The sequence below is a fragment of the Dipodomys spectabilis genome, unplaced genomic scaffold, assembly GCF_019054845.1.
Source record: "Dipodomys spectabilis isolate Male_0828 unplaced genomic scaffold, ASM1905484v1 ptg000230l, whole genome shotgun sequence".
Classification (NCBI taxonomy): Eukaryota; Metazoa; Chordata; class Mammalia; order Rodentia; family Heteromyidae; genus Dipodomys; species Dipodomys spectabilis.
The window spans coordinates 2204630-2227493 of NW_024870907.1; the positions used below are offsets into that span (position 1 = coordinate 2204630).

The 22864-nt window shown below is 53.9% G+C and overlaps 3 protein-coding genes across 9 annotated transcripts; 1 reads left to right on the forward strand and 2 right to left on the reverse strand.

Annotated features, from left to right (window-relative positions):
* Positions 1 to 192: 192 nt before the first annotated feature.
* Ndufa6 (NADH:ubiquinone oxidoreductase subunit A6) lies at positions 193 to 6283 on the reverse strand. The gene is made up of 3 exons (XM_042697892.1): positions 6120 to 6283; positions 3263 to 3378; positions 193 to 398 (listed from the first exon to the last, which is right to left on the reverse strand). Exons 1-3 carry the CDS (start codon positions 6259 to 6261, stop codon positions 267 to 269), a joined length of 390 nt encoding a protein of 129 aa, XP_042553826.1. The 5' UTR covers positions 6262 to 6283; the 3' UTR covers positions 193 to 266.
* Positions 6284 to 6626: 343 nt separating this feature from the next.
* LOC122123540 lies at positions 6627 to 18851 on the forward strand. Of its 7 annotated transcripts, none has more exons than XM_042697886.1 (8): positions 6627 to 6694; positions 8071 to 8145; positions 11952 to 11990; positions 13060 to 13103; positions 14468 to 14544; positions 16160 to 16225; positions 16591 to 16686; positions 17028 to 17352. In XM_042697886.1, the coding sequence occupies exons 3-8, from the start codon at positions 11959 to 11961 to the stop codon at positions 17316 to 17318; spliced, it is 606 nt and encodes a 201-aa protein (XP_042553820.1). In that variant the 5' UTR covers positions 6627 to 6694; positions 8071 to 8145; positions 11952 to 11958; the 3' UTR covers positions 17319 to 17352. The 7 variants fall into 7 exon arrangements, with proteins under 7 accessions (XP_042553820.1, XP_042553822.1, XP_042553824.1 ...); XM_042697888.1 differs by lacking the exon at positions 6627 to 6694 and adding an exon at positions 17554 to 18851 and having other exon boundaries at positions 7627 to 8145; positions 17028 to 17070; XM_042697890.1 differs by lacking the exon at positions 6627 to 6694 and adding an exon at positions 17368 to 17541 and having other exon boundaries at positions 7627 to 8145; positions 17028 to 17070.
* A 102-nt stretch (positions 18852 to 18953) lies between these two features.
* LOC122123537 (cytochrome P450 2D17-like) lies at positions 18954 to 22542 on the reverse strand. The gene is made up of 9 exons (XM_042697878.1): positions 22324 to 22542; positions 21928 to 22099; positions 21503 to 21655; positions 21249 to 21409; positions 20714 to 20890; positions 20415 to 20556; positions 20050 to 20237; positions 19546 to 19687; positions 18954 to 19442 (listed from the first exon to the last, which is right to left on the reverse strand). Exons 1-9 carry the CDS (start codon positions 22510 to 22512, stop codon positions 19264 to 19266), a joined length of 1503 nt encoding a protein of 500 aa, XP_042553812.1. The 5' UTR covers positions 22513 to 22542; the 3' UTR covers positions 18954 to 19263.
* Between the last annotated feature and the right edge of the window lie 322 nt (positions 22543 to 22864).

The window sequence follows — 22864 nt, forward strand, 5'->3', positions numbered from 1 at the left end:
AGTGGAAGCTAAGGGACAGCACCCAGCCCTGAGTTCAAACCCTAGTCCTCCCTTCCCTGCAAAGCAAAACAACAAAAAACCCAATGCATATTTGAAGAAAGACAAAAGAACTGGTACATATGCCAAGACCTCAGTTTTTCGCACAAGGAGAGACTGCAGAGAACTGACTTGCTATGGAGCTCTATCCTGAACTGACAGTCAAATAATGAGTTTATTTGTACTCTAAAACAATTAAATATCCACATGTGTCTTTTCATTGAGTGATGTCACGGGTCGTGGCCAACATAGAACTTGGACAGGAAATCCTTTGGCCGTGGTGCTTCTGTTTCATGGAAGAACCGCATAATATGTGTCCGCTGTTTCCACACTTTAATCGTTTCCTCCAGTTCCATCTTGCCCTGTACAAGGGAGGGGACAGGTCAATGTGGTTAAGTCAAAGGAGTACAACAGGGATGCTCAGGACTCTCTTCTGCTTGACACAGACTTGTCCTGGGGCTTGACCTCAGAGCCTGGGCGCTGTCCCCTGAGCTGCTCTACCAGTTAGGCTGAGCCACTTCCGGCTTTTTCTGTTTATGTGGTACTGAGGAATGTTAGGCAAGCACTCTACCACTAAGCCACATTCCCAGCCCCTGACCCAGACTATTTTTGAATTCCCTTGAAGTAGCTGTACAAAGGAGTTTCAATTGAACATGTGGGCTTATGAGTACAGTGTGTGTTGATCAGTCGCCCCTTCCATCACTCTCCATTTTGTCCCAACCCCAGAGAGCGCAAGGTTCACATATGCACACAGAATATTATGACTATTTGCTCACCTTTCTTCTTTATTCAGCTATCTACCCCCTTCCCCCCCCACACCCACTTTTGTGCTAGTCATGGGGCTTGAACTCTCAGTCAGGGCTTGGGTGCTATCCCTGAGCTGTTTTTGCTGAAGACTAGCATTCTACCACTTCAGCCCCATCTCATTTCTGGTTTTTTGCTGATAGTTGGAGAATAAGTGTCTCCTGAACTTTCTTGTCCTGGTTGGCTTTGAACCAAGACCCTCAGATCTCAGCTTCCTGAGAAGCTAACAGGCATGTGCCACCAGCTCCCTGCTCATTTCTGTAGAGAATATTTTTTTTTGGGGGGGGGTCCGGTCGTGGGGCCTGAACTCTGGGCCTGGGTGCTGTCCCTCAGCTCTTCAGCTCAAGGCTAGCGCTCTACCACTTGAGCCACAGCGCCACTTCCGGCTTTTTTCTTTTTGCTTATGTGGTACTGAGGAATCGAACCCAGGGCCTCAGGCATGCAAGGCAAGCACTCTACCACTGAGCCACCTTCCCAGCCCTCCCTGCTCATTTCTTCTGTATTCATCCACTTTTCCCCAATTCATGTTTATTTTCTGGTATTCATTGTGTTAAATTATTAAGTCAGTTCAGAGGAGTTATACCACTGGAATCCTCCTCTGCATATACCAAAACTTAATTTGTGTATATATGCATATGGTCCTGTGTTTGTTGTCATGCTTATAATTTACATCTAACTTGCACATATGAGAGCCCTTTGTGAATCTAACTTTTTTTCCAGATCCACCCATTTCCCTGTAAATAACATTTTTCTTGATGGATGAGTAAAATTCACATTTTCTTGATCCAATCATCCACTGTAGAGTATCTGAGCTGTTTCTACAACTTAGCTATGGTAAATAGGCTGCAAAGAACATGGATGTTCAAATGTCTTAACTGTATCTGACTTGTCATTGTTTGGATAAATGCCCAAGAGTGGTATGGCTGGATCATAGGGAGCTCTATGTTTAGTTTGTTGAGGAATCTCCAAATTGCTTTCCATAGCGATTGCACTAGGTTACATTCCCACCACCAGTGCAAAAGGGTTCTTTTTCCGCACATCCCCACTAGCATCTTTTGTTTGTATTCTTGGGGTGAGATGGAATCTTGATGTTGTTTTGGTTCACATTTCCTTTATGGCCTGGGGTGGAGCATTTCCTCACATGATTATTGGCCATTTTTACTTCTCCTGACAAGTATCTATTTAGCTCCTTTGCCTATTTATTAATTGGATTATTAATATTCTTGGGTTTGGATTATTTTGAGATCCTAGTATATTCTGGGTATTAACCCCTGTCAGAATATAGAATTATGAAAGATCTCCCATCTTGTAGACTGTCTTTTTAGCTTAGTAACTAAGCCCTTTGTAACACACTTAAAAAATTTATAAAAAATTTATTAAGTAATTGTACAAAGGGATTACAATTCAATAAATAACAGACTTTTTTTTTTTAGTGCCAGGCTAGGGCTTGAACTCAAGACCTGGGTGCTGTCCTTAAGCTTCTTTTGCTCAAAGCTAGCTAGCACTCTACCAATTGAGCCACAGCTCCAATTGAGGTAGTTAATTGGAGAAAAAGAGTCATGGATTTTCTTGCCTGGGCTGGCTTAGAACCGTGATCCTCAGAATCTCAGCTTCCTGAGTAGCTAGGATTACAAGTGTAAGCCACTAGTGCCTGGCTGACATGGACCTTTTAAATGACATTGGGTGGGCTGGGAAGGTGGCTCAGTGGTAGAGCACTTGCCTTGCATGCCTGAGGCCCTGGGTTCGATTCCTCAGCACCACATAAGCAAAAAGAAAAAAAAGCCAGAAGTGGCGCTGTGGCTCAAGTGGTAGAGCGCTAGCCTTGAGCTGAAGAGCTGAGGGACAGCGCCCAGGCCCCCACGACTGGACCCAAAAATAAATAAATGACTTTGGGCAAATAACTGCTCTATCTAGTTGTTCCTGTATCTAGAAAATGAGGTCTTTCAAATATTACCATCTCTGGTGAACAGATGCAAAGAGGAGACTTTCAGGTTGACATGTAACCGTGCCTGCATAACTCGACTGGTTTAACTCCAATTTCTATTTAACATTTCTCTTCTATGTTATTTCCTGGACTACACTGAGGTCCCCACACTGGTGCAATGGGACTGGCTGGTGGGATGGAACCAGGCCTCTAACTGCTCCCCATTTATATAAGACAGAATTCCTCAGTGCTAGCTGTAAGTTGGCACCCAGGTAAAGCTGCTGCTCTGCTTCCAGGGGCCGCATTCAAAATGTACTCAAACTTTTCTTTGCATTGATCTTTAGTTATAAAATGTAAGCCACAGTAGATTCTCCTTTAACAATCTTATAATCTATTTAACAAGATGATAACTCCAACTACTCCTCTGAAGTAGTAGTTACCTGTTCATCTGGGAGGACTGAGAAACAAGGGGCAAGTTGGTCAGGAAGGGCCAGTTACCTTAATGACCAGAAGATCCACCACCCTGGGGTCTGTGACATGGGCATTCTTCATAAACATCTCTCGAACTTTATTCCGCCCCTGTTTCACAGTGATGTCTAGCTGGAATAAGTGCACTAAAGAGAAACATGATTCAGAAATTACATGGTTTAAACATGTTTTTAAAAACATAAGGCAATAAATATCCATTAACAGACAGGTTGTCCATTTATTCCACACACCAATAGCCTGACCCTAAGCTCTTGTGCCTGGAGATGTGACATGTAAGATGAGGCTCAATGAGTTTTGAGTTTGCATTGTTTGGGGAAACAGACCACACACACACACACACACACACAAACACGCGCGCGCGCGTGTCTTTTTTAATGCCACTCCTGGGCTTGAACTCAGGACCTGGGCACTGTCCCTGAGCTCCTTTTGCTCAAGGATAGCACTCTACCACTTGCCACAGCTCTACTTCTGGCTTTTTCTGAGTAGTTTATTGGAGATAAAAAAAAGTCTCACAGACTTCTTTCCAGTCTGGCTTCAAACCACGAAGATTGCAGTCTCCTGGGTGGCTAGGATTACAGACATGAGCCACCAGTGACTGGCCAGACCATTATATTTGAAAGATAGCAAGACAGCACAGTCGGAACAACCTGGATTCAAATGCCAGTTCCCTCATTTATATCCTGTGTCAGTTAACAATGCTGTATCCGAGTTTATTTTTATTTTTTTTCTTATTTTTAATATATTATTGTTATTAAGGTGGGGGTTGGCATTTCATAAGTCTGGTAATGAGCACGTTTCTCTTTTTGGACAATGTCACCCCTTCCTTTGCTTTCCCCCAGCTTTCCCCTCTCATCCCTGTCCACAAGTTACATACGTCATTTTCTGAGTCTATTAATGAAATGAAGACAAACACACCTAAATTTCTGAGCTGCTGTGGAGACTGCGTAACATAAAACGTTTACATCCACTTCTAGCACTGACTGAGCTTTTTATGAATGTTGGTATTACTTACTGCTTGAGGTGGGATTGAGCTAAGTCGCTCAGCCTACCCTCATGACAGCCTCAGCCTCCTGAACAGATGGGGAGGCAGGCAACTGTGCCCGACTGGTTTCTTTTTCTCCCGCATTCGGGACAGAACCCAGGGTCTTGCACATGCACCTCTCCCACTTCCTGTTGTGCCCACCCCTCACACCTGTTATCTGCTTGCCCCTGCGCAGCAAAACACTACTTCCATAGTTCCCACTTTCTTTTTTTTTTTTTTTTGGTCGATTGTGGGGCTTGAACTCTGGGCCTGGGCGCTTTCCCTCAGCTCTTCAGCTCAAGGCGAGCGCTCTACCACTTGAGCTACAGCGCCACTTCCGGTTTTCCGGTGGTTTATTGGAGATAGGAGTCTCACGGTCTCTCCTGCCCGGGCTGGCTTTGAACCGCGATCCTCAGATCTCAGCCTCCTGAGTAGCTAGGATTACAGGCGTGAGCCACCAGCGCCTGGCAGTTCCCACTTCCTTAACACCAGGTAGGGTTAAATTCTGGTCACCAGCAATCTCTCAAAAGGTCGGTGTGAGAGTGATTGTGGTGGCACATGACTGTAATCCTAGCACTGAGGAGGAAGAGGCAGGGCTGGCTGCATGACCCTGTTTCAGAAAGGGGGAGGGGCTGGGAAGGTGGCTTAGTGGTAGAGCGCTTGCCTTGAGCTGAGGGACAGCGCCCAGGCCCAGAGTTCAGGCCCCACGACCGACCAAAAAAAAAAAAAAAGCAGCAGCAGCTCAGGAACAGTGCTCAGGCCCTGAGTTCAAGCCCCAGAATTGGCCAAAAAAAAAAGGGAGGGGGGTACTGACAGTAGCACAGTTCACATACAGCAAAGAACTGGGCTGCTCAGGGAGCCTTCTGTAGGTCAGCAGCAGAAATAGCAAAACACCACAGCCAATATTAACAAGTGTTCGCTTAATGCCAGGCCCTCATCATTTGGGATGTATTCATCTACGTAACACAGTGACTTTCCAAAGGTGACCATTCTGAGGGAACGGGCACGGATCACACAGCTTGTCGGTGCCTAACAGGCTCCGCTATCTACACACAGGCAGGGAAGAACCAAGTGTTCCCATGCGCAAAACACACACAACACGCTCCCCTCACACGAGCCGTGATGAGCACGGAGAGCACCAACAAAACATGCACAGCCCGACATTGCTGAGGGTGGTGGGGAGTACTGGGGTCTGAGCTCTGGCCTTCCCCAGCCCGTCCGCGCGTCCGCACTGCTCCGGACGGCGGGGGGGGGGGGGGGGTCCCAGTCTTTGAATCAGCACTGGGACAGATTTAAGGGCCCAGGCCGGACAGGGCCATTTAAAGCCAAAAGAGGGGCTCCGCGGCGGGGAGGGGGGCGACCGGCCGCGAGGAGGGGAGGCCTAGGGAACACGACCGGGGACGGCACGGCGGGGACAGGCTTGCACCCCGTTAGGGAGACCCCTCCCCTGGAGAGACTTGGAAGGTCACCCCGGACTCCGGGGACGACCTTGGGGCGGCCAGCGCCCTCGCCCGGCTCAGTGCGGGCGGGGGGACGGCCAGAGGCTGCGGCCAGGCTGGCTCCGGGCTGAGCGGTCTGGGGAAGCTTCCGGGGCCGGGCTGGCGCCGCGGCCGCGGCCGGCGGAGCTCCTGGGACGGGGCGTCCTTCGCCGCGTCGCCCACAAAACGGCCCTAAGCGCCCCTGCTCCCCCGCGCGGGCGCTCGGGAGCCCCGCCAGGCCTCGTCCCGCCGGCGCGGTGACCCGCTCCCCGGGGCACCGGGGTCGCCGGCCCCCGCGGGGCCCTCAGCTCGGCCGTTGGGCCGTGAGCAGCCGCCTCCGGTCCCCGCGTCCGCCGCTGCCCCTCACCGGCGTTTGGCACCTCCCGGTACCAGGCGCGGTACAGCTCGCGTACCCTCCGTTTGGCCTCGTTCAGGTCCCTACTGAAGATGGGCTTCACCGAGGAGCTGGCGACCGCAGCGGCGGCCTGCCGGAGGCCGCGCGCCGCCATCTTGCGAAAAAGCTACCACCGCCGCGCGCCTTGACGCGCGTGCGCCCCCGCCCAATGCCTTTCTCATTGGCTAAAGCGAGACGCCGCGCCCTCTGCGCCATGGGTGGGCAGGAGCACGGTGCTGAGCTCTCCCATTGGCTGGAAACTTTGGTCTCGTGGGAAAGCGACCAGCGGGCGGCGCATGCTCATTCGCACTCAGCAGGCCGCCGCCGCCGCCAGGGGGCGCTGCTTCCCGCCGCCTCCCGCGTCCCGCCTCCTCCGCGGGTTTCTCTCGCCGGCTCCGAGGAGGTGACAGCGGCGCGGGCGCTGCGGTGCTGACCGCGCCGCACGCAGATTGCGTGTGTGTGTGGGGGGTCGTTTTGCGGGGAATACATCAGCGCGCTCCAGGCCGGAAGGCCGAGTATGACTTGATCGCCGTCCTCGTGTGTCTTTGGTGTGTGTGTGCGGGTTCCGGGGCTTGAACTCGAGCCACGGCTTCACTTGGGGCTTTTCAGTGGTTCATTTGGGATAAGATTCCCAGGACGTTCCTGCCTGGGCGGGCTTCGAACCGCGGTCCTCGGGTCTCAGCCTCCCGTGAGCCCGGCTGCTCTCCATGTTTTAAGTTAACATTGCATTCATGACTGACTTTCTGGTATCCAACTTAAACACTCAACCTGCGGGACAGGGAGGGTTCTCACCCTAAGTCCCTGGACATTGAGGTTTGCGGCAAGTCCTGGGTTTCGGTTCTGGGACAAGCCCGGCGGAGATGCGGGCGTGCAGGGAGAGAGGCCCAGTTACTTCCCGGGACTTCGTTTTCCCTTCAGATTGCAAATGCATGGCTCCCACTCCTGGGAAAGCTTTGAGAAAGATAGAAAAGGGATTTATTTTACGGGTGCTGTGACTCATGCCTGTAATTCTAGCTGAGCTCTGAGGATCATGGTTCAAAGCCATTGTGAGACTGATCTCCAATAAACCACACCCACAAAACAAACCAGAAGTGGAGCTGTGGCTCAAGTAGTAGAGCAGAAAAGCCTGGGGACAGTGCCGGGCCCCAGGGTTCAGGCCCCAGGACATGTAATTACTGGCCAGGCCGAAGTCGCCCTGTGCTGATCTCATAGCACTGCGGCCAACCAACCACGCTGGAGGGGGCGGGGTGTGTGTGTGTGTGTGTGTGTGTGTGTGTGTGGAGGCTGACATCACTTCCCCATAGGGTGTGCCCCCAGAGGGGGCGGGGCATCGAGCCTGACATCACCTTCCTATAAGGTGTGCCCCTGGAGGGGGCGTGGTGTCGAGAGGCTGATGTCACCGCCCCATCAGGCAAGCTGACTAGATGTCAGGAAGTGGTTGGACAGTGGGCAACTTGGGGGCGGTGCATGAGTGGCGGTTGAAAGCTTTAGACTCATTGAAGTGGGGTTCGGGGGAGGCTGCGTGTTCTGAGCAGTGGGGGGACAGCAGGAGGAGAAACACAGCAAGAGGCGCCTATCAGAGCAGGGCAGGACTGTGGAGAGGCCTGAGGCCTGTAGAGAGGCCTCTACCAGAGCAGAGAGGCCTGTGGAGAGGCCTCTACCAGAGCAGGGCAGGCCTGAGAGAGTGGAGGAAGGAAAGAGAAGGAAAAGCCTTCCTGGAGCTTTGGAGGTCCGGGGTTGGAGGTTTGCAGACTGAGGTTTGCAGAACAACTAATAAAGGTCTGGGCTGCCCATTGGAGGCTTGGAAATTTGGTGGTTGAGGCTAGCCCAGGACAAGGTAGTTGCAGGCACTTTTTCTGGCATAAGTACTGTAAATAAAATTATTTTGTCATCTTTAATCTTGCCTTGCTTGTCTTGCTCCCAGGTCATAATAGACAGGCACAAAGAAAAGGAGAGAAAGAATAAAATGAAGATGGAACAACCCTTTAGCCAAGCTTGGGTGAGTTCTTCTAAACACACTGAAACCCCTGTTTAAGGAAGTGGGCCTTAGGACCCCACAAGAGCAATTTTTCTGTGTGTGTATGGTATCATCTGGGGTGGAAGTTACTGGTTAACTAGGACTAGGGAGCCTAAGGAGTTCCACTGGTCCGCTGGTGTGCTGTTACCTATGTCATTTGATGGAGGACACTGTTGGTTGGCCTTAGATGTAGGAAATCCCTTCTGTTTGTGTTTGTGTGTTATTTGTTATGAGTGGTACTGAGTCTGCTTCATCTAAAGACCTTTGTGGTAGATCTTGACAGAGTGGTCTGTGTGTGTGTGTGTGTGTGTGTGTGTGTGTGTGTGTGTGTGTGTGTGTGTGTGCATGCGCATGCGCGCGCGTGTGCACGCAGCTCCTGGGGCTTGAACTCAGGGCCTGGGCACTGTCCCTGAGCTGCTTTGCTCAAGGTAAGTGCTCTACCAGTTGAGCCACAGCTCCACCTCTGACTTTTTGTGGTTAATTGGAGATGAGTCTCACAGACTTTCCTGCCCAGCTGGCTTTGAACTTCAGTCTTTAGATCTCAGCCACTTGAGTAGCTAGGATTACAGGTGTGAGCCATTGGCACCCAGCTTTTTTTCTTCTTTCTAATACAAAGACTTGCCTCAGGGTCTCAAGATTTCTTGACCTTCTAGAACATGATTGGCTCCTTACTCCTTGAGTCATGCCTTCAGCCCAAATTTGATGGTTAATTGAAGATAAATCTCAAGGAGTTTTCTTCCCAGGCTGGCTTCAAACCATGCTCCTCAGATGTCAGCCTTCTGAGAAGTCAGGATTACAGGTGTGAGCCACTGGTATCCAGCCTGTTTTCCTTTCTATATACACACTGGTTGAATGGTTGGATGAATGGTTATTTACAAGATTTTTTTTTTCTTTGCCAGTCCTGAGGCTTGAACTCAGGGCCTGGGCACTGTCTCTGAGCTGCTTTTCAAGGCTATCAGCACTCCACCATTTGAACCACAGCACTACTTCTGGCTTTTTCTGTTTGTGTGGTACTGAGCAATTTGAACCCAGGGCTTCATGCATGCTAGGCAAGCACTCTACCACTAAGCCACATTCTCAGCTATTTACAAGTTCTTAGACTATGTTTCTTTCTTTTTTTTTCTTACACGGGCAGTCCCTCTGCCACTTGAGGCACACCTCTTTTTTTTTCTTTCTCATATTTTCAACTTGTGCTTCTCTCATAGCTAGGATTATAGACATGAACCATCATGCTTAGCTTATTGGTTGAGATGGGGGCTCTCACTAACTTTAGCTGGGCTGGCCTTGAACTACAGTCCTGAACTCTGCCTCCTGAGTAGCTGGGATTTCAGGCTTTTGATTCTTGGATTATACGACAGGAGAGAGTCTTAGTCTTTAATACTTTGGTGTCTTTGTGTCTCTATAGAGCTTGGTGCGTTGATGCTGCTCAGTCAGCACCCATGGTGTTTAATGAAGGGAACTCATGTAAGGACCAACTCCTGAGTGGTGACATTTAAAACAACCTTGAGGCCATTTCCAGGCCACACTGGCCAAGGATGGAAAGGCTGCCCTGTCACAAAGCCCCTGAGACATGATGTCACACTCAGATGCCACTGTCCCTGAAATAGGAGAGCCCCAGTGCCTGGCTCGTGCATGAGCCTGCGCTCCAGTGCCCCTCTTACACGGGGCCCTCCAGCCGGGCAGGCTGCGTGGATGCTGATGGTCAAAGGATTCTCTGCCAATCACTAGACAGGATCAGGGTTGGTGAGTCTGGTTAGCGGGTGGGGCTGCCCTGCCAACCCCGTGCAATCAGCCAACAGGTGTCCTTGTATCCGGCCTACTGGCCCGCCCACTGCTTCTCCTCTCCCACACTCTAAGCCCTTCAGTACAAGCTGACAGCTCCATTTCCTCTGTATAAATGACTGGCAAAGCTTCCTGTTAAATCCCTTGCTAGCGGGTTTCTCTGTGATACAAGAGACTTGGCCTTCACACAATGTGTAGGCCTTTGAGTGCCAGACTCAGCCAGCAACGCAGTCACCTGAGCTGCTGATGCGTCTCAGACATAAGGCCCAGGACTAGGTCTGAGACAATGGTGGCCTTCTCACTCTGGGAGGCCCCAGAGGACAGTATAGGTCCCCCAGGTGGGCAGACACCCCACCTCCAGACAGTCAGGCAGCCTCTGCTTTCTGGGCAGAGGAGGCCCCAGGACTGAGAGCTTCTGGATCATTCTCAGCACTGGGGACAGGCTGACTCCAGAAGAGCTCAGAGCAGCGCCAGCACTGAGGCCAGGCAGAGGGAGAGCGGGATAGGGGAGCAATAGCAGAGGGTGAGAAATCACAGCCCCTAACAGGAGACTGGAGGAGGGAGGTGGGTAGTGCACAGGAGGGGAGGGAGGGGAGAGCTGTGAAGATCCTCCCCCACCCCTGCTGCACTTGCAGGAAGATTGGTGGGAAAGGGGCACAGTTACTACGTACGTGGAGAATGAGGCCTTGATCTTGTCACAGTGCTGATTGGAAGGGCCTGAGAATAAGGAAAAGAAGAGATGGAGGGAGACCGGGGATCCCTGATTGCCCAGGTTGGGAGAAGCCCAGACGGTGGGGAGCACGGGAATGGGGTCATGGGGAGCAGGTGCTGGGTGGGGGGCTCTGGAGGCAGGAAGTGGAGGACACCTCCATCTAAGCTGCTGCGCTGCGTGCCAAGCAGAGCAGGAGGAGGCAGAGGCAGGGAGCGCGACTCCCTGAGAGATTCTGAGACAGTTTCTGTGGAGACGGGAAGCTGGCAGGCCACCCGGGGCCCTCTCCCGAGGGACACCCCCAATAGCATCAGTTGATGTGGACTTTTGACACTAAGAATGAGATTTCCAAGAGAAAGGTATTATGAGATAGTGAAGTCTCCCTCACCATTCCTAAGATGGCGGTGGTGGTTATTATTTTGTGCCAGTCCTGGGGCTTGAACTCAGGGCCTGGACGCTGTCTCAAGGCTAGGACTCCACCACTTGAGCCACAGCACCACTTCTGGCTTTTTAGTGGTAAACTGGAGATGAGAGTCTCATAGACTTTTCTACCTGGACTGGCTTTGAACTTCAATCCTTAGAACTCAGCCTCCTAGGTGGCTAGGATTATATGCATGAGTCAACCTGCTCAGCTCCAAAGACATTTTTAAATGCTACTTAAGCCAGAAACATGCCTGAAAGTGTTAGTAGGTTATTTTTTTGTTTGTTTTTTTGCCGGTCCTGGGGTTTGAACTCAGGCCTGGGCACTGTCCCTGAGAAGCTTTTGCTCAAGGCTAGCACTGTACCACTTAAGCCACAGCACCACTTCTAGCTTTTTCTGCTTGTGTGGTACTGAGAAGTTGAACCCAGGGCTTCACACTTGCTAGGCATGCTTCTACCACTATGCCACATTCCCAGTCCCAGTAGTTTTTATTTACTTTGTGCATGTACTACTTATTTACTATTTTAATTACCCACTTAACCTAGGGACATTTTCTGCCCAGTTTCAACAGCTCTGAGCCTTTTTCCCTCATCCTTTCCTGTGCATCTTCCCCTGCTCTGATCTGGGGATCCTTCTGGCTCTGCATGGAAACTAGGTTTATTGGGAGTGCGGGGTGGGGAACTGAGGTCTTGGAAGAAGCATCAGAGGATTTTCCAAACTCCTGCTGAGTTTGAGGTACAGCTGCCCTGGCCAGCCATGCCCTGCTGGGCCCTGTGGGGGAAGGTTCTGGGCCTCCATCCCCCACACACACCAGGAGGGGGCGCTGGAGTCCTGGCCTACAGGACACAGTGGCCATTGGCCCTCTTCTCTTCCTAGACTGAAGATGGTGCTGGGATTCTGCTGCCAGAGAGAAGGGTAAAGTTCATTATTTGGGCCCCAAATAATCAAAGATGGGGATCCCCTACCTGGGCTGAAGATTGTGAGGTGTCTGGGAATTGGGGCAAGGGGAAGGAGCTATGTGTGAGCAGCAGAGCTGATGGCCTGGTCCTGCAAGGTCGGACATGCCTTGGTGTATGTGAACGCCCATCTCCGTACGTGTGTGTGTGTGTGTGTGTGTGTGTGTGTATGTGTGTGTCTGTGTCTGTTTGTGTATGTCTGTGTGTGTGAGTGTGTGTGTCTGTGTCTGTGTATGTGTGTGTCTGTCTGTGTATGTCTCTGTGTGTGAGTGTGTGTGTGAGTGTGTGTGTATATGTCTGTGTGTGTATGTGTGTGTGTCTGTGTGTGTCGATCTGTGTCTGTGTATGTCTGCGTGTGAGTGTGTGTGTGTGTGTGTGTGTGTGTGTCTGTTTGTGTATGTCTGTGTGTGTGAGTGTGTGTGTCTGTGTCTGTGTATGTGTGTGTCTGTCTGTGTATGTCTCTGTGTGTGAGTGTGTGTGTGAGTGTGTCTGTGTATATGTCTGTGTGTGTATGTGTGTGTGTCTGTGTGTGTCGATCTGTGTCTGTGTATGTCTGTGTGTGTGTGAGTGTGTGTGTGTGTGTGTGTGTGTGTGTGTGTGTGTAATCAGGGAGCCACTGTCCTGGCTGTGCTACTCTGTGCTTGGGACAAGCAGGACCTGTGCAGGAAGGCAGGGCTGTGGGCATCTGTGGGGAAAGAGCAAATGTAGAACAAAATGCCCGGCGGTGCCAGTCCAGTAGCAGGTTTAGCTGGGGGCTCTCCTGTTGGGCTCTCCCTCTGGGCAGGACAGACCCAGTCAATCACTGCAGGGGAAAGGAGGAGGGAGGGATCCAGGGGTGCATTGTGGGCTCTAGGCCAGGCAGGTAGCAGCGCTCAGCCAAAGGCCTGGTGCCCTGAGATTTGTTCAGCCTCAAATGCTGAGTGGAGGCTGCCAGGTGGAGGAGGGTTGAGGCTCAGAAGAGGAGGAAAGTGGCTCCCACTGCCGAGGGCCAGCAGCCGGGCTCATGCTCATGACGCCTTCTCTCACAGGCTCCACAGGTCCCTGTACCTGGTGCACATCTTCATTCTTGCAGGTAAGGGCTGAGGGCTGGGAGGGGCATGGCAGGGCCTGGAACCTGAGCCATCATCCCAGTCTCCAGCTGCTCACCTGGGTTCCCAGCATTCCCAGGCTGTTAGAGGCCTGCCTGGCATTGCTCAAAGCCATGCCTGCACCACAGCCCTTCCCTCCCCCAGAGTGATCTGAGGATTTGAACCCACCTTTCAGTCTAAAGTCTACACTGCTCTATCTCTAAAACCAAGACCAACCGAAGCCCATACAACCACTAATGCCCTAGAGATCATGTAACCACTAATGCTGTAGGGTAGAGCTCACATAACCGCTAATGTCCTCGGTTAGAGATCACACAACCACTAATGCCCTAGGGTAGGGACCACACAACCACTAATCTCTAGGGTAGAGATCACACAACAGTGCCCTAGGATGGTGATCACACAACCACACAATCTCAGGGCAAAGTCACACAACCACACAACACCCCAGGGCAGAGGTCACGCAACAAGACAACATTCTGGGGCAGAGATCAAACAACCATACAACATAGGACAGAGATCAAACAACCATACAACAACCTACGATCGAGATCACACAATCACTAATGCAGTAGGGTAGAAATCACATAGCTACACAACCCTCTAGGATAGAGATCACAAAACCACACAAACCACAGGGCAGAGGTCACACAGCAACAACAGAATGGAGATCACACAACCATACAACAACCCAGGGCAGAAATCAGATGTTTGCTTGCATACCTTTAGAACTATATATCTTTTCCAAATTTTTAAGTTAATACCTAATATCTTTGCTGATCGTGGATTTATTTATTTTTGGTGCAGGTACTGTGTATTGAACACAAGGCCTAGACTCTGTCCCTGAGCACTTTTTTTTTTCCCTTCAAAAGCTTAGTGTTTACCACTTGAACCACGGCTTTTCCACTTCTGGCTTTTTGTTGTTAAAGTTAAGAGTCTCATAGACTTTCCTGCCTGGGATGGCTTCAAATCATGATTCTCAGATCTCAGTCTCCTGGATAACTAGGATTACAGCCTTGAGCACCAGCACCTGCCTTTGACTGGATTTTGAGTCAGGTGCTCAGGATGTGGTCCAGGCTGGCCTCAGATTTGCAATCTTCCTGCCTCAGTCCCTTGAGTGCTGAGATTATAGGAGTGTGCCACCACATCTAGCAATCTTTCTTTTACAGCAAGGTTCAAGGGGTTAAAAGGCTGTCATTTCTCATGTACTGTAAATAGTAAGACACAGAACTCTAGGGATGGTTCAAGTGGTAGCCAGCTTTTGTTCAATTCCCCCAGCACTGAACAAAAACAAAAAGTAATGACATCATATTCGAAGTTTTCCCTAGTCTTTCTCATCAACCTGCAGGAGCGGGGTACTACTATTTCCAGATGTACATGGGGAAACCGGCGCTGGACTATGAGAATGCTGAGAAATCAACACAGGTAGTGTCTTCTGCTGCTGGGGCCTGGAGGCTGAGCCATAGGGATTATGCTGTCATCTATAATCTATCAGTCTGTCCATCCGTCTATCATGTATGTATGTATGTATGTATGTATGTATGTGTGTGTATATCCATCCGTCTATCATCTTCACCCACCTAGGCATATACCAAGAGGACATGTGAAAGGGGGTTCTGCTGCAATCCCATTTCTCTGGCAAAGTGTCAAAGCAGAGCTGATCCCCTCCCCTGGTCCCGCTCCATGATTCCACTCTCCCCCCCCCCCCCCCCCCAGCATGGGCTGTCTGTCTATGGTAGTGCTCAGACCAAACCCACATGAACACGTGACTCCTGGCCCCATCCTCCACAGTCAGAGGTAAACGGGGCAGTGGTGACCCACTGGGGTTGACAGAGCCCAGGCCCCACAACCTGTGCCCGAACACCATGAGAGGAGGGGTGCAGGGAGGGACATGTTGGGAGCAGGTGCTGGCACTACAGGCCCCAGCAGCCCAGTGCTGCCACTCTACAGAGGAGGAAACTCGGCATCTGGAGGGAAGCAAGCAGACCGGCAGCGCCCCCAGCACCAGGACAGAGCCGCACAGGCTCTCGGCCGCCTGTCCTGTGCTTTTGGGAAAATGTTATCTAGCAACACTGGAGAGCCCTGGGGTATATCTTTGGCCGTGACCATTCAGACGTGATCAAGAACGCTCTTGTTTACAAATGCATTGGAGGTCATTAAGTTCAACTTTGATTCCCTCTTTAAAACAAAAATATCTATTTTAAAAAGTTCTAGCCAGGCACCGGTGGCTCACGCCTGTCATCCTAGCTACTCAGGAGGCTGAGATCTGAGGATCGAGGCTTGAAGCCAGCTCAGGCAAGAAAAGTCAGTGAGACTCTTATCTCCGAATTAACCACTCAAAAACCAGAAGTGTGTCTGTGCTCAAAGTAGTAGAGCTCTAGTCTTGAGCAGAAGAACTCAAGGACAGCACCCAGGCCCTGGGTTCAAGCCTCATGACCAAAAAAAAAAAAAAAAAAGTTCTTTGGCCAGGTGCTGGGGGCTCACGCCTGTAATCCTAGCTACTTAGGAGGCTGAGATCTGAGAACAGTTCAAAGCCAACCCAGGCAGAAATTCCAGGAGACTGACTCTTATCTTCATTTAATCCCTAGATAACCAGAAGTGGAGCTGTGGCTCAAAGTGATGGAGTGCTAGCCTTGAATAAAAGAGCCAGGAATGGCTGGGCATGACTTGTCATAGAGAGCCCCCACCCCAGTGAAACCACGAAACCAAAACATTTCTACTTATCTTCCTTTTTTTTTGATCAGTCATGGGGCTTGAACTCTGGGCCTGGGCACTGTCCCTCACTTGAGCCACAGCACCACTTCCAGTTTTCTGTTGGTTTGTTGGAGATAAGTATCTCACGGCCTTTCCTGCCTGGGCTGGCTTTGAACCACAGTCCTTGTATCTCAGCCTCCTGAGTAGCTAGGATGACAGGCGTGAGCCACGGACGCCCAACCTTAGTTTCCTTTTAAAGATATTCTCAAGGCTGCTGACAGTCTGGGGATCTGCCGACCAGGCAGCTGCACATCTCCGCAGCCTTCCGTCTCTCCTTGTCACGCAGCCCAAAGGGGAGACCGTGAGGCCGGTGTGGGGGCTGATGGATAAGTGCTACCCGGCGCCCGCTCAGGTGGGTCTGGGCTGGGAGGGTGTGGGTGACTGTGTTAGTCATTCTCATAGTAACGGGGGTGGGAGGGGGGCTGCCCCTGGAAGACAAGGACCCCCCAGGGACCACACTGTGTGTCACTTCTTGTCTCCTGCAGAGGCAAAAACTCAGGGGTGAGAAGCAAGTCTCCAGAGTAAGGGAGGCCCCTGGCAAGGTGGGGAGGGGAACTCCGTGTGGACTCAGAGTCCCAGGGGGCCATGGCAAGTCCCCTTGGGGAAACTGACCCCAGCTCAGCTCAACTGGGAAGGACGGCAAGGGCCTGGGACAGCCCCAGGCGTGGCGACAGGAGGAGAGCTGAGGGTCTGAATGCCGCGCTGCCCACTTCGCAGGCCTCCCCCCAGACCACGGCCCCCAAGGAGGAAGAAGCACAAAATGATACCACCCCGCAGGAAGAAACGGACAGTGTATCTCAGGAGGAAGGGCAGGTGAGGGTCCGGGGCAGGGAGGAGGAGAGAGAGGGTGGCAGGGACCCCAGGTTGGGAGGTGAGAAGCTGAGGCCTCCCCGGGCCCATCCCCAGCGGGGATCCTCCTGACAGCCACCGGGAGGCGGCAGGGTGAGGAGGCTGCGGTGGGAAAGGCTGGTTCACCCTCCGGACCACTGGACCACTGCGCCATCCCAGAGGAGCAAGGAGCTCTATCTATGGGGAACTGGGGGGAACAGCCAGTGGGGCTCAGTCCTGGCCTCACCTCACATGAGTGCTCAGTGTCTTCATCTGTACAGCATAGATTCTAATCTCACTACCGTGTCCCTCTTCTTCTATCCCAGGAAAAGAAAATGGTCCAACAGGAAGTTGCAGTACATCCATCTGGTAAGATGGCGGACCCCATGCTGTTGTTTTATCAGGACGCCTTCCTCCGAATCTCAGAAACAGTATCAGGACAGAGTCCAGATCTAGCAAACTTTCCTGACCTGGGGAGGAGGGGGAGAAACACCAGCCGTTCCAGGGGTAACCTACCTGGGCTCACTCCCTGTGTGGAGGCCACGCCCCCTAGCTGGTCGCCTAGCAACCTTTCTCCCAGTGGCCCCTGCTGTCAGGGAGTGCTGGGTGCTGGGTAAATTATCTTGTGGACAGGGAGACACAGGCCTACTGTTTTGTGTGTTTTAGAAGATGCGGAAGTGGAGATGGAGGAGGAGAAGTGGTCTGGGATGTGGGGAGCCCCACTTTGGAGAAAATTCTGGCTGAGTTGGTTCCCGGCCTCTGACAACCCAAAGATAAAGAGCCATGAATAAGAAGGGATCCAATAAATCCTCCAGTTGCTGCTTCTAGAAGCCCGGTTTCATCCTTTCACAGGCCCCAGGCTGCCTGGAGAGCAAGGGCAGTGCGCAGACCACACGCCACACTCTCCCTCCTGCCAACACAGGGCCTTGGCTGGCAGCCTGTGCTCTGCCCTGCGAATGACCCGCAGTGCCCGCACCTCACACGGGCCCAGGGGGCATGCAGGAAGGGTGGACCCTATGGGGCCCCTGTCCTAGGGCGCTGAGGAGAGGCCGGGATCCCTCGTGGAGATGCTGCTGGCCCCAGCGAAGACAGCACTCAGCCTCCAGCTCTGAGTGGCCTGTTCTCCAGCCCAGCCTGTTTCCTAAAGGCACAGGATGGACTCTGGAGGGCCTCGGACACCGCCCCTACCAGCCACTGTGAGATGAAGACAGAGGGGGAAAGAGCACCCAGCTGTGGTGTGCAGATTTCAGGTACCTGGGCTGGTACCACCATGTCCCAAGCCGGGAGAACAAGAGAAAGCAAGCATTTCTTAGGACATTGTGTGGGACAGTCGGGGAGGGCAGCCAGGCAGGGGTGAGGCAGGGCTGTGGCTGTAGTGATGTGGGGTCAGGGAGAGGCTTTTATGGAGCTCGTGGACTTTGGGCATTGGCTGTCTCTCTTTTTGTGAACCTACTGTCCTGCCATCTCTTTTTCAGGCCATATTTCAAAGTTCTTAGGCAGGCTGCTTGGCAGCTCAGTTTTCTTCTCTGCCTTCCATCTGGCCCAATTCAGGGGCTGCATTTGCTTCCTCTTTCCTCCAGGCCTGTTCTTCCCATTGGGCTCACCCACAGTCCACCTGGACTTTGTGGTTTCTCTGTCATGTCTTCTTCAATGGGGGCCCCTCCTCATTCATCCCTACACCTGCCCTGAGCGAGGATGTAGATCAACCAGGATCACAGCGACAGAAATCACAGCAGAAAGATAGGAGCTGTGATTTTTCTCATTATAGAAGGGGAAACACAAGCCCAGGTTCACCTAATATAGTGACAAAAGGAAAAAGGGGATCTCTCTCTCTCCCTGTCTCTCTCCTTTTATGTCCCTATCACTACACAAGGGCAAGCCCGCCCTAGGGCCCCAGCCCACAGGTCTCCACGTCTTTTCCCTGGTAACCTTTCTGGCCACTGTACTTGAGGGAAGCAAGCTCAGAGCCTTGACCCACGGCCTCCCGCTCCAGCCTGGCCAGAGAGGAAACTTCTCAGCCCATAGGGACAGAACACCAGCTTGCCTGATGGGCCAGGTTAGCCGGTCAGTGCTGTGTCTGGGGGCCGCGAGGCTCAGCAAGGGGGCTCCCTGTTGGTTCCCATCAGGCCTTGCCAGGGAGACTTTGGCTCCTGATAGCTAACTGTGGATGTTAATGCTGACCCACTTCCTGCCTTCCTGATGTACCCACTTCTTTGGGGTCTCAGGTAAGAAGTTGAGGCTGGGCGCATAGCTTGAGTGGCAGAGGCCCTGCCCAGCAGATTCATGGCTTGGAATTCAAACCCAGCACTGTCCCTCCTGACCCCCAAAAGGAAGCAGACATAGGATAATGGCAATGGGGTTAAATGGGGTCTCCAGATGCACTCTACTCTCCCCATCACCCAGGACACAGATACCACTTGCCTAAAGCTGGGTGTGTTATGCCGAGGTTCGACATAGCAATCCTCCCATTAGGGTGCAGAGGTGACACACAGGTAGGAAAGCCAGCACGTGCGATGTTGGGCACAGCTGTGCCGCTGGGGTGGAGTGGGGACTTGGGGGCCTCTAGCGGGGCACAGTGCACAGCTGGTAGGGGGCTGGCATCACCACAGTTTCATAGACGCCGATGGTGCTGGGCCGGGGCTGGCCTGCGGGCACTGAGAAGCTGAAGCGCTGCAGGAGACAGGTGAAGAAGAGGAAGAGCTCCATGCGCGCCAGGGGCTCCCCCAGACACGCGCGGCGACCTGTGGGGGACAGCCAGCGGGGACGGTCAGCTGGGGCCTGGGGGCCACCTCCCAGCCAGCCTGTCACCCCAGCGAGGGGACAGGGAGCCAGACCCCCACGCACCTGCTGAGAAGGGCATGAAGGCCTCAGGCTTCACAAAGCGGCCCTGGGCGTCCAGGAAGTGTGCAGGGTGGAAGCGGAAGGGCTGCTGCCAGGCGCGCTCGTCTTTCAGCACCGACGACAGGTTGGTGAAGAGCGTGGTGCCCTGGTGAGAGGTGCTTGGTGAGGGGAGTCAGGGGCACCAAACACACGGCCACTGCCCTGGCCCACGTGCTTCCTTCCACCTGACCCTGGGCCCCTGGCAGCTCCAGCGCACCGCCCTTGTGTCCACAGCAGATGAGGGACACATTGACGTGTCCCCTGTGTGGCAACACTCCCACTGAACCTGCAGCTCTGCCTTTCCCTCAGCTCCAGAGGCCCTGAGCACAGGGCTGAACTTTTCTCCTGTGTCCCTCACCTCCTAGATGTGAAAATGGGGGTCCTAGTTTTACTTGCCCAAAGTAAAGAGTCAAGCTGTGATGGTAGCTGAATGGTCACTGACCTGGGCAAATGGGGACGTGGACTTACCTTGGGAATGAAGAAGCCCTTGACATCAATGTCACTTGTTGTCATATGGGGCGCACCCAAGGGGACAATGTCGGCAAAACGCTGCACCTCATGGATCACCGCGCAGGTGAAGGGCATGCGGGCCTGGTCCCCCATCTCTGGCCGCCGCGCCTGCCCGATCACCTCATCGATCTCCTGCTGCACGCGGCCTGCGTGGACAAGCAGAGACACCGCAGGCAGTCACTAGGGCCAGTGTCCACCTGCCCCGGCCTCTGTGTGAAGAGCCGAGACCCGGTGAGGTCACCATGACTCCCGCTGAAGTGAAGCCTACACCCTGACTCCACTTTTCCTCCCTCCCCCTTCCCTCCGGTCCCAGCTGGGCTCACGCTGCACATCCGGGTGCAGGATCATGAGCAGCAGGGCCCACGACAGCGTGGTGGAGGTGGTCACCATCCCTGCGGTGAACAGGTCAACCACCACCATGCGCAGATTGTCCTCATTGAAGCTGCTGTCGGGGTTCCCCTTGGCCTGTGCAAAGACAAGGGGGTTCTGGGCTCAGGCAGCAGAGGACAAGGCTCCAGACAGCCTCCACTGTCCCCTCCAGCCTGGAGCCCGGCCTCCCTTCCACAGCACCCTCAGGCCTTGGCTCTGGCCCAGTCTGTGGGGCAGGGTGGTCACAGCGCACCTTCTCCACCTCAGCCAGGAAGGCATCGGTCAGGTCTCGAGGTGGCTCAGCAGGGTCCCGGGTCATCTTGTGCTCTGCCAGCAGCTCATCCAGTGTGGCCAAGAAGGCTTTATATGCAGGGAAGACCTTCCCAAACAGCCCAGGGATGCGCAGGAGCACGGGGACCACATTCAGCAACTGTGAGAGCACAGAGGGTAAGAGTCCTGAGTTCAATGTAAACCTGGACCGTTCTCTGATCCTGTGACCTCCAGGAAGGACCACACAGCCCCTCCCTAACTCCACCTGTCACTTTTTCCCCTGTGGCAGCCTCCTTGCTCTCTTGGGCTCCAACAGGGACATGGGGCACAGGTGGTCACTCTCTGGAGCTCTATGACCCTTAAGTCCCTTCTCAGGCCTGTTGTCTGAGTTTCCCTAGATCTAGGCTTGACCTTCTGTGACCTCTCCTCATGCCCCCTCCTCATGCCATCGAATGCAAACCCTTCCCCAGGAGCTCCAGCTGCAGGAGCTGGCCCTGCAGAGGGTTCTGAGTCCGCACCATGGGTATGAGGCCGGACGGTTCCTTCAGAGTGCCATACAACAGCTCCAACATTCTGTCCAGGGAGGCGTCATCATACTCGAAGCGGCGGGCATAGATGAGGGAGGCGATCACGTTGCACACGGCTTTGTTCAGGAGAGCCTTGGGGCTGAACGGGTGACCTGGGAGCAGTAATGACATTAATGCATTGACCTCCCCCCAGTACCCCCCTACCCCCTTCCTCGTTTTGCTGTGTCCCTCCTGCCAACGCTCACCGGAGTGGTCAGCGAAGGCCTCACTGAGGCAGCCGGCCTCCTGGGTCACCCACTGCTCCAGCGACTTCTTGCCCAGGCCGAAGTTGCGCAGGGTGGACACGGAGAAGCGCCTCTGTTCGCGCCAGGCGTGGCTGTGGCGGGCCATGATCAGCCCTGGGAAGAGAGGGGGCGGGGAACTGGGTGTGGCTCCAGACTCACATCCAATCCGTGACCTAGACAGGACCCAGGCACCGCCTATCCACCAATCAGCAACTGGGCGTGACTCCAATCACATTGCTGCCCCGCCTCCCACACGCTGCAGGTGTGTCCCGGCCACGCCCACTGCCTTCCCGACCTGCTCCCCGTCCTCCCTCCCAAGCGCCGCCCTCCGGCCTCCCAGGGGTCCCCAGGTCAGTGCCGAGGCTGCCGCCCCTGCCGCCCTTTGCCTTGAGATCTGGGCCCGAAGCCCAGGTGTTCCAGCGCGGGCATGGGCGGGCGGTCAGCGGTGTCCTCGCTGTGCTTCACCAGCGCCTCGCGCACGGCCTCCAGCCCGTTCACCACCACCGCTGGCCTCCAGCCCAGGTGCAGGCTGACCACCTCCCCGAAGCGGCGCTGCAGCTGCGGGGGAGCCCGGCGTTCTCCTCACACAGGGCCCGGTGCCACCCCGGCCTTTGCCCCGCCACACGTTGGTCTTGGAAAGCCAGACTGTCCTCAGGCCCTGCAGCGCCCTCCCCAGGGAGCCTCTCAGCCTCTGGGGCTCGGCTCCCTGCGCGGCCTGTGGCTTGCCAGCACTGGCTCTGCGGGCTCTGCGTGCCCTCTGCTGCCCACCACCTGCTCCTCACCTTGTAGAAGCAGTATGGCAGGTTCTGGAAATCCATCTCCAGCAGGTTGCCCAGCCCTGGCAGAGGCACAGGGCCCGGCGGGTAGCGAGCAGCCCAGCGCTGGCGCCGGTGCATCAGGTCCACCAGGAGCAGGAAGATGGCCACCGCCACGGCCACGGCCCACAGTGCTTCCCCTGTCAGCAGCCCCATGGCGGCCTCCCAGCTTACTGGATTCCTCCACTCCAGCGCCAGGACTGGACTGGGCACTGAACCAACCTGGGAGGGTCCCTTGGCTGAGGCTGACCTTTGTCTGTATCAGGAATCCACCTGGGCAGCCGTCCATGGTGCTGAGCGGGGCCAAGGCAGCTCCCAGGCTGGGACAACTGCAGAGGTCTCTGTCCCTCTCCCACTGCGACTCAGAGCTGCAGGGAGCAGGCAGACCTGGCAGGGGAGCCATCCCTCCTGCATCAAGCACTGCCTGCCTGCGCAAGCCTTGGCCTGAGTCTGGATTCTTCTGGAGGAGACTTCCCAGGCCTTCAGCTCTCGCCCTGGGTTATCAAAG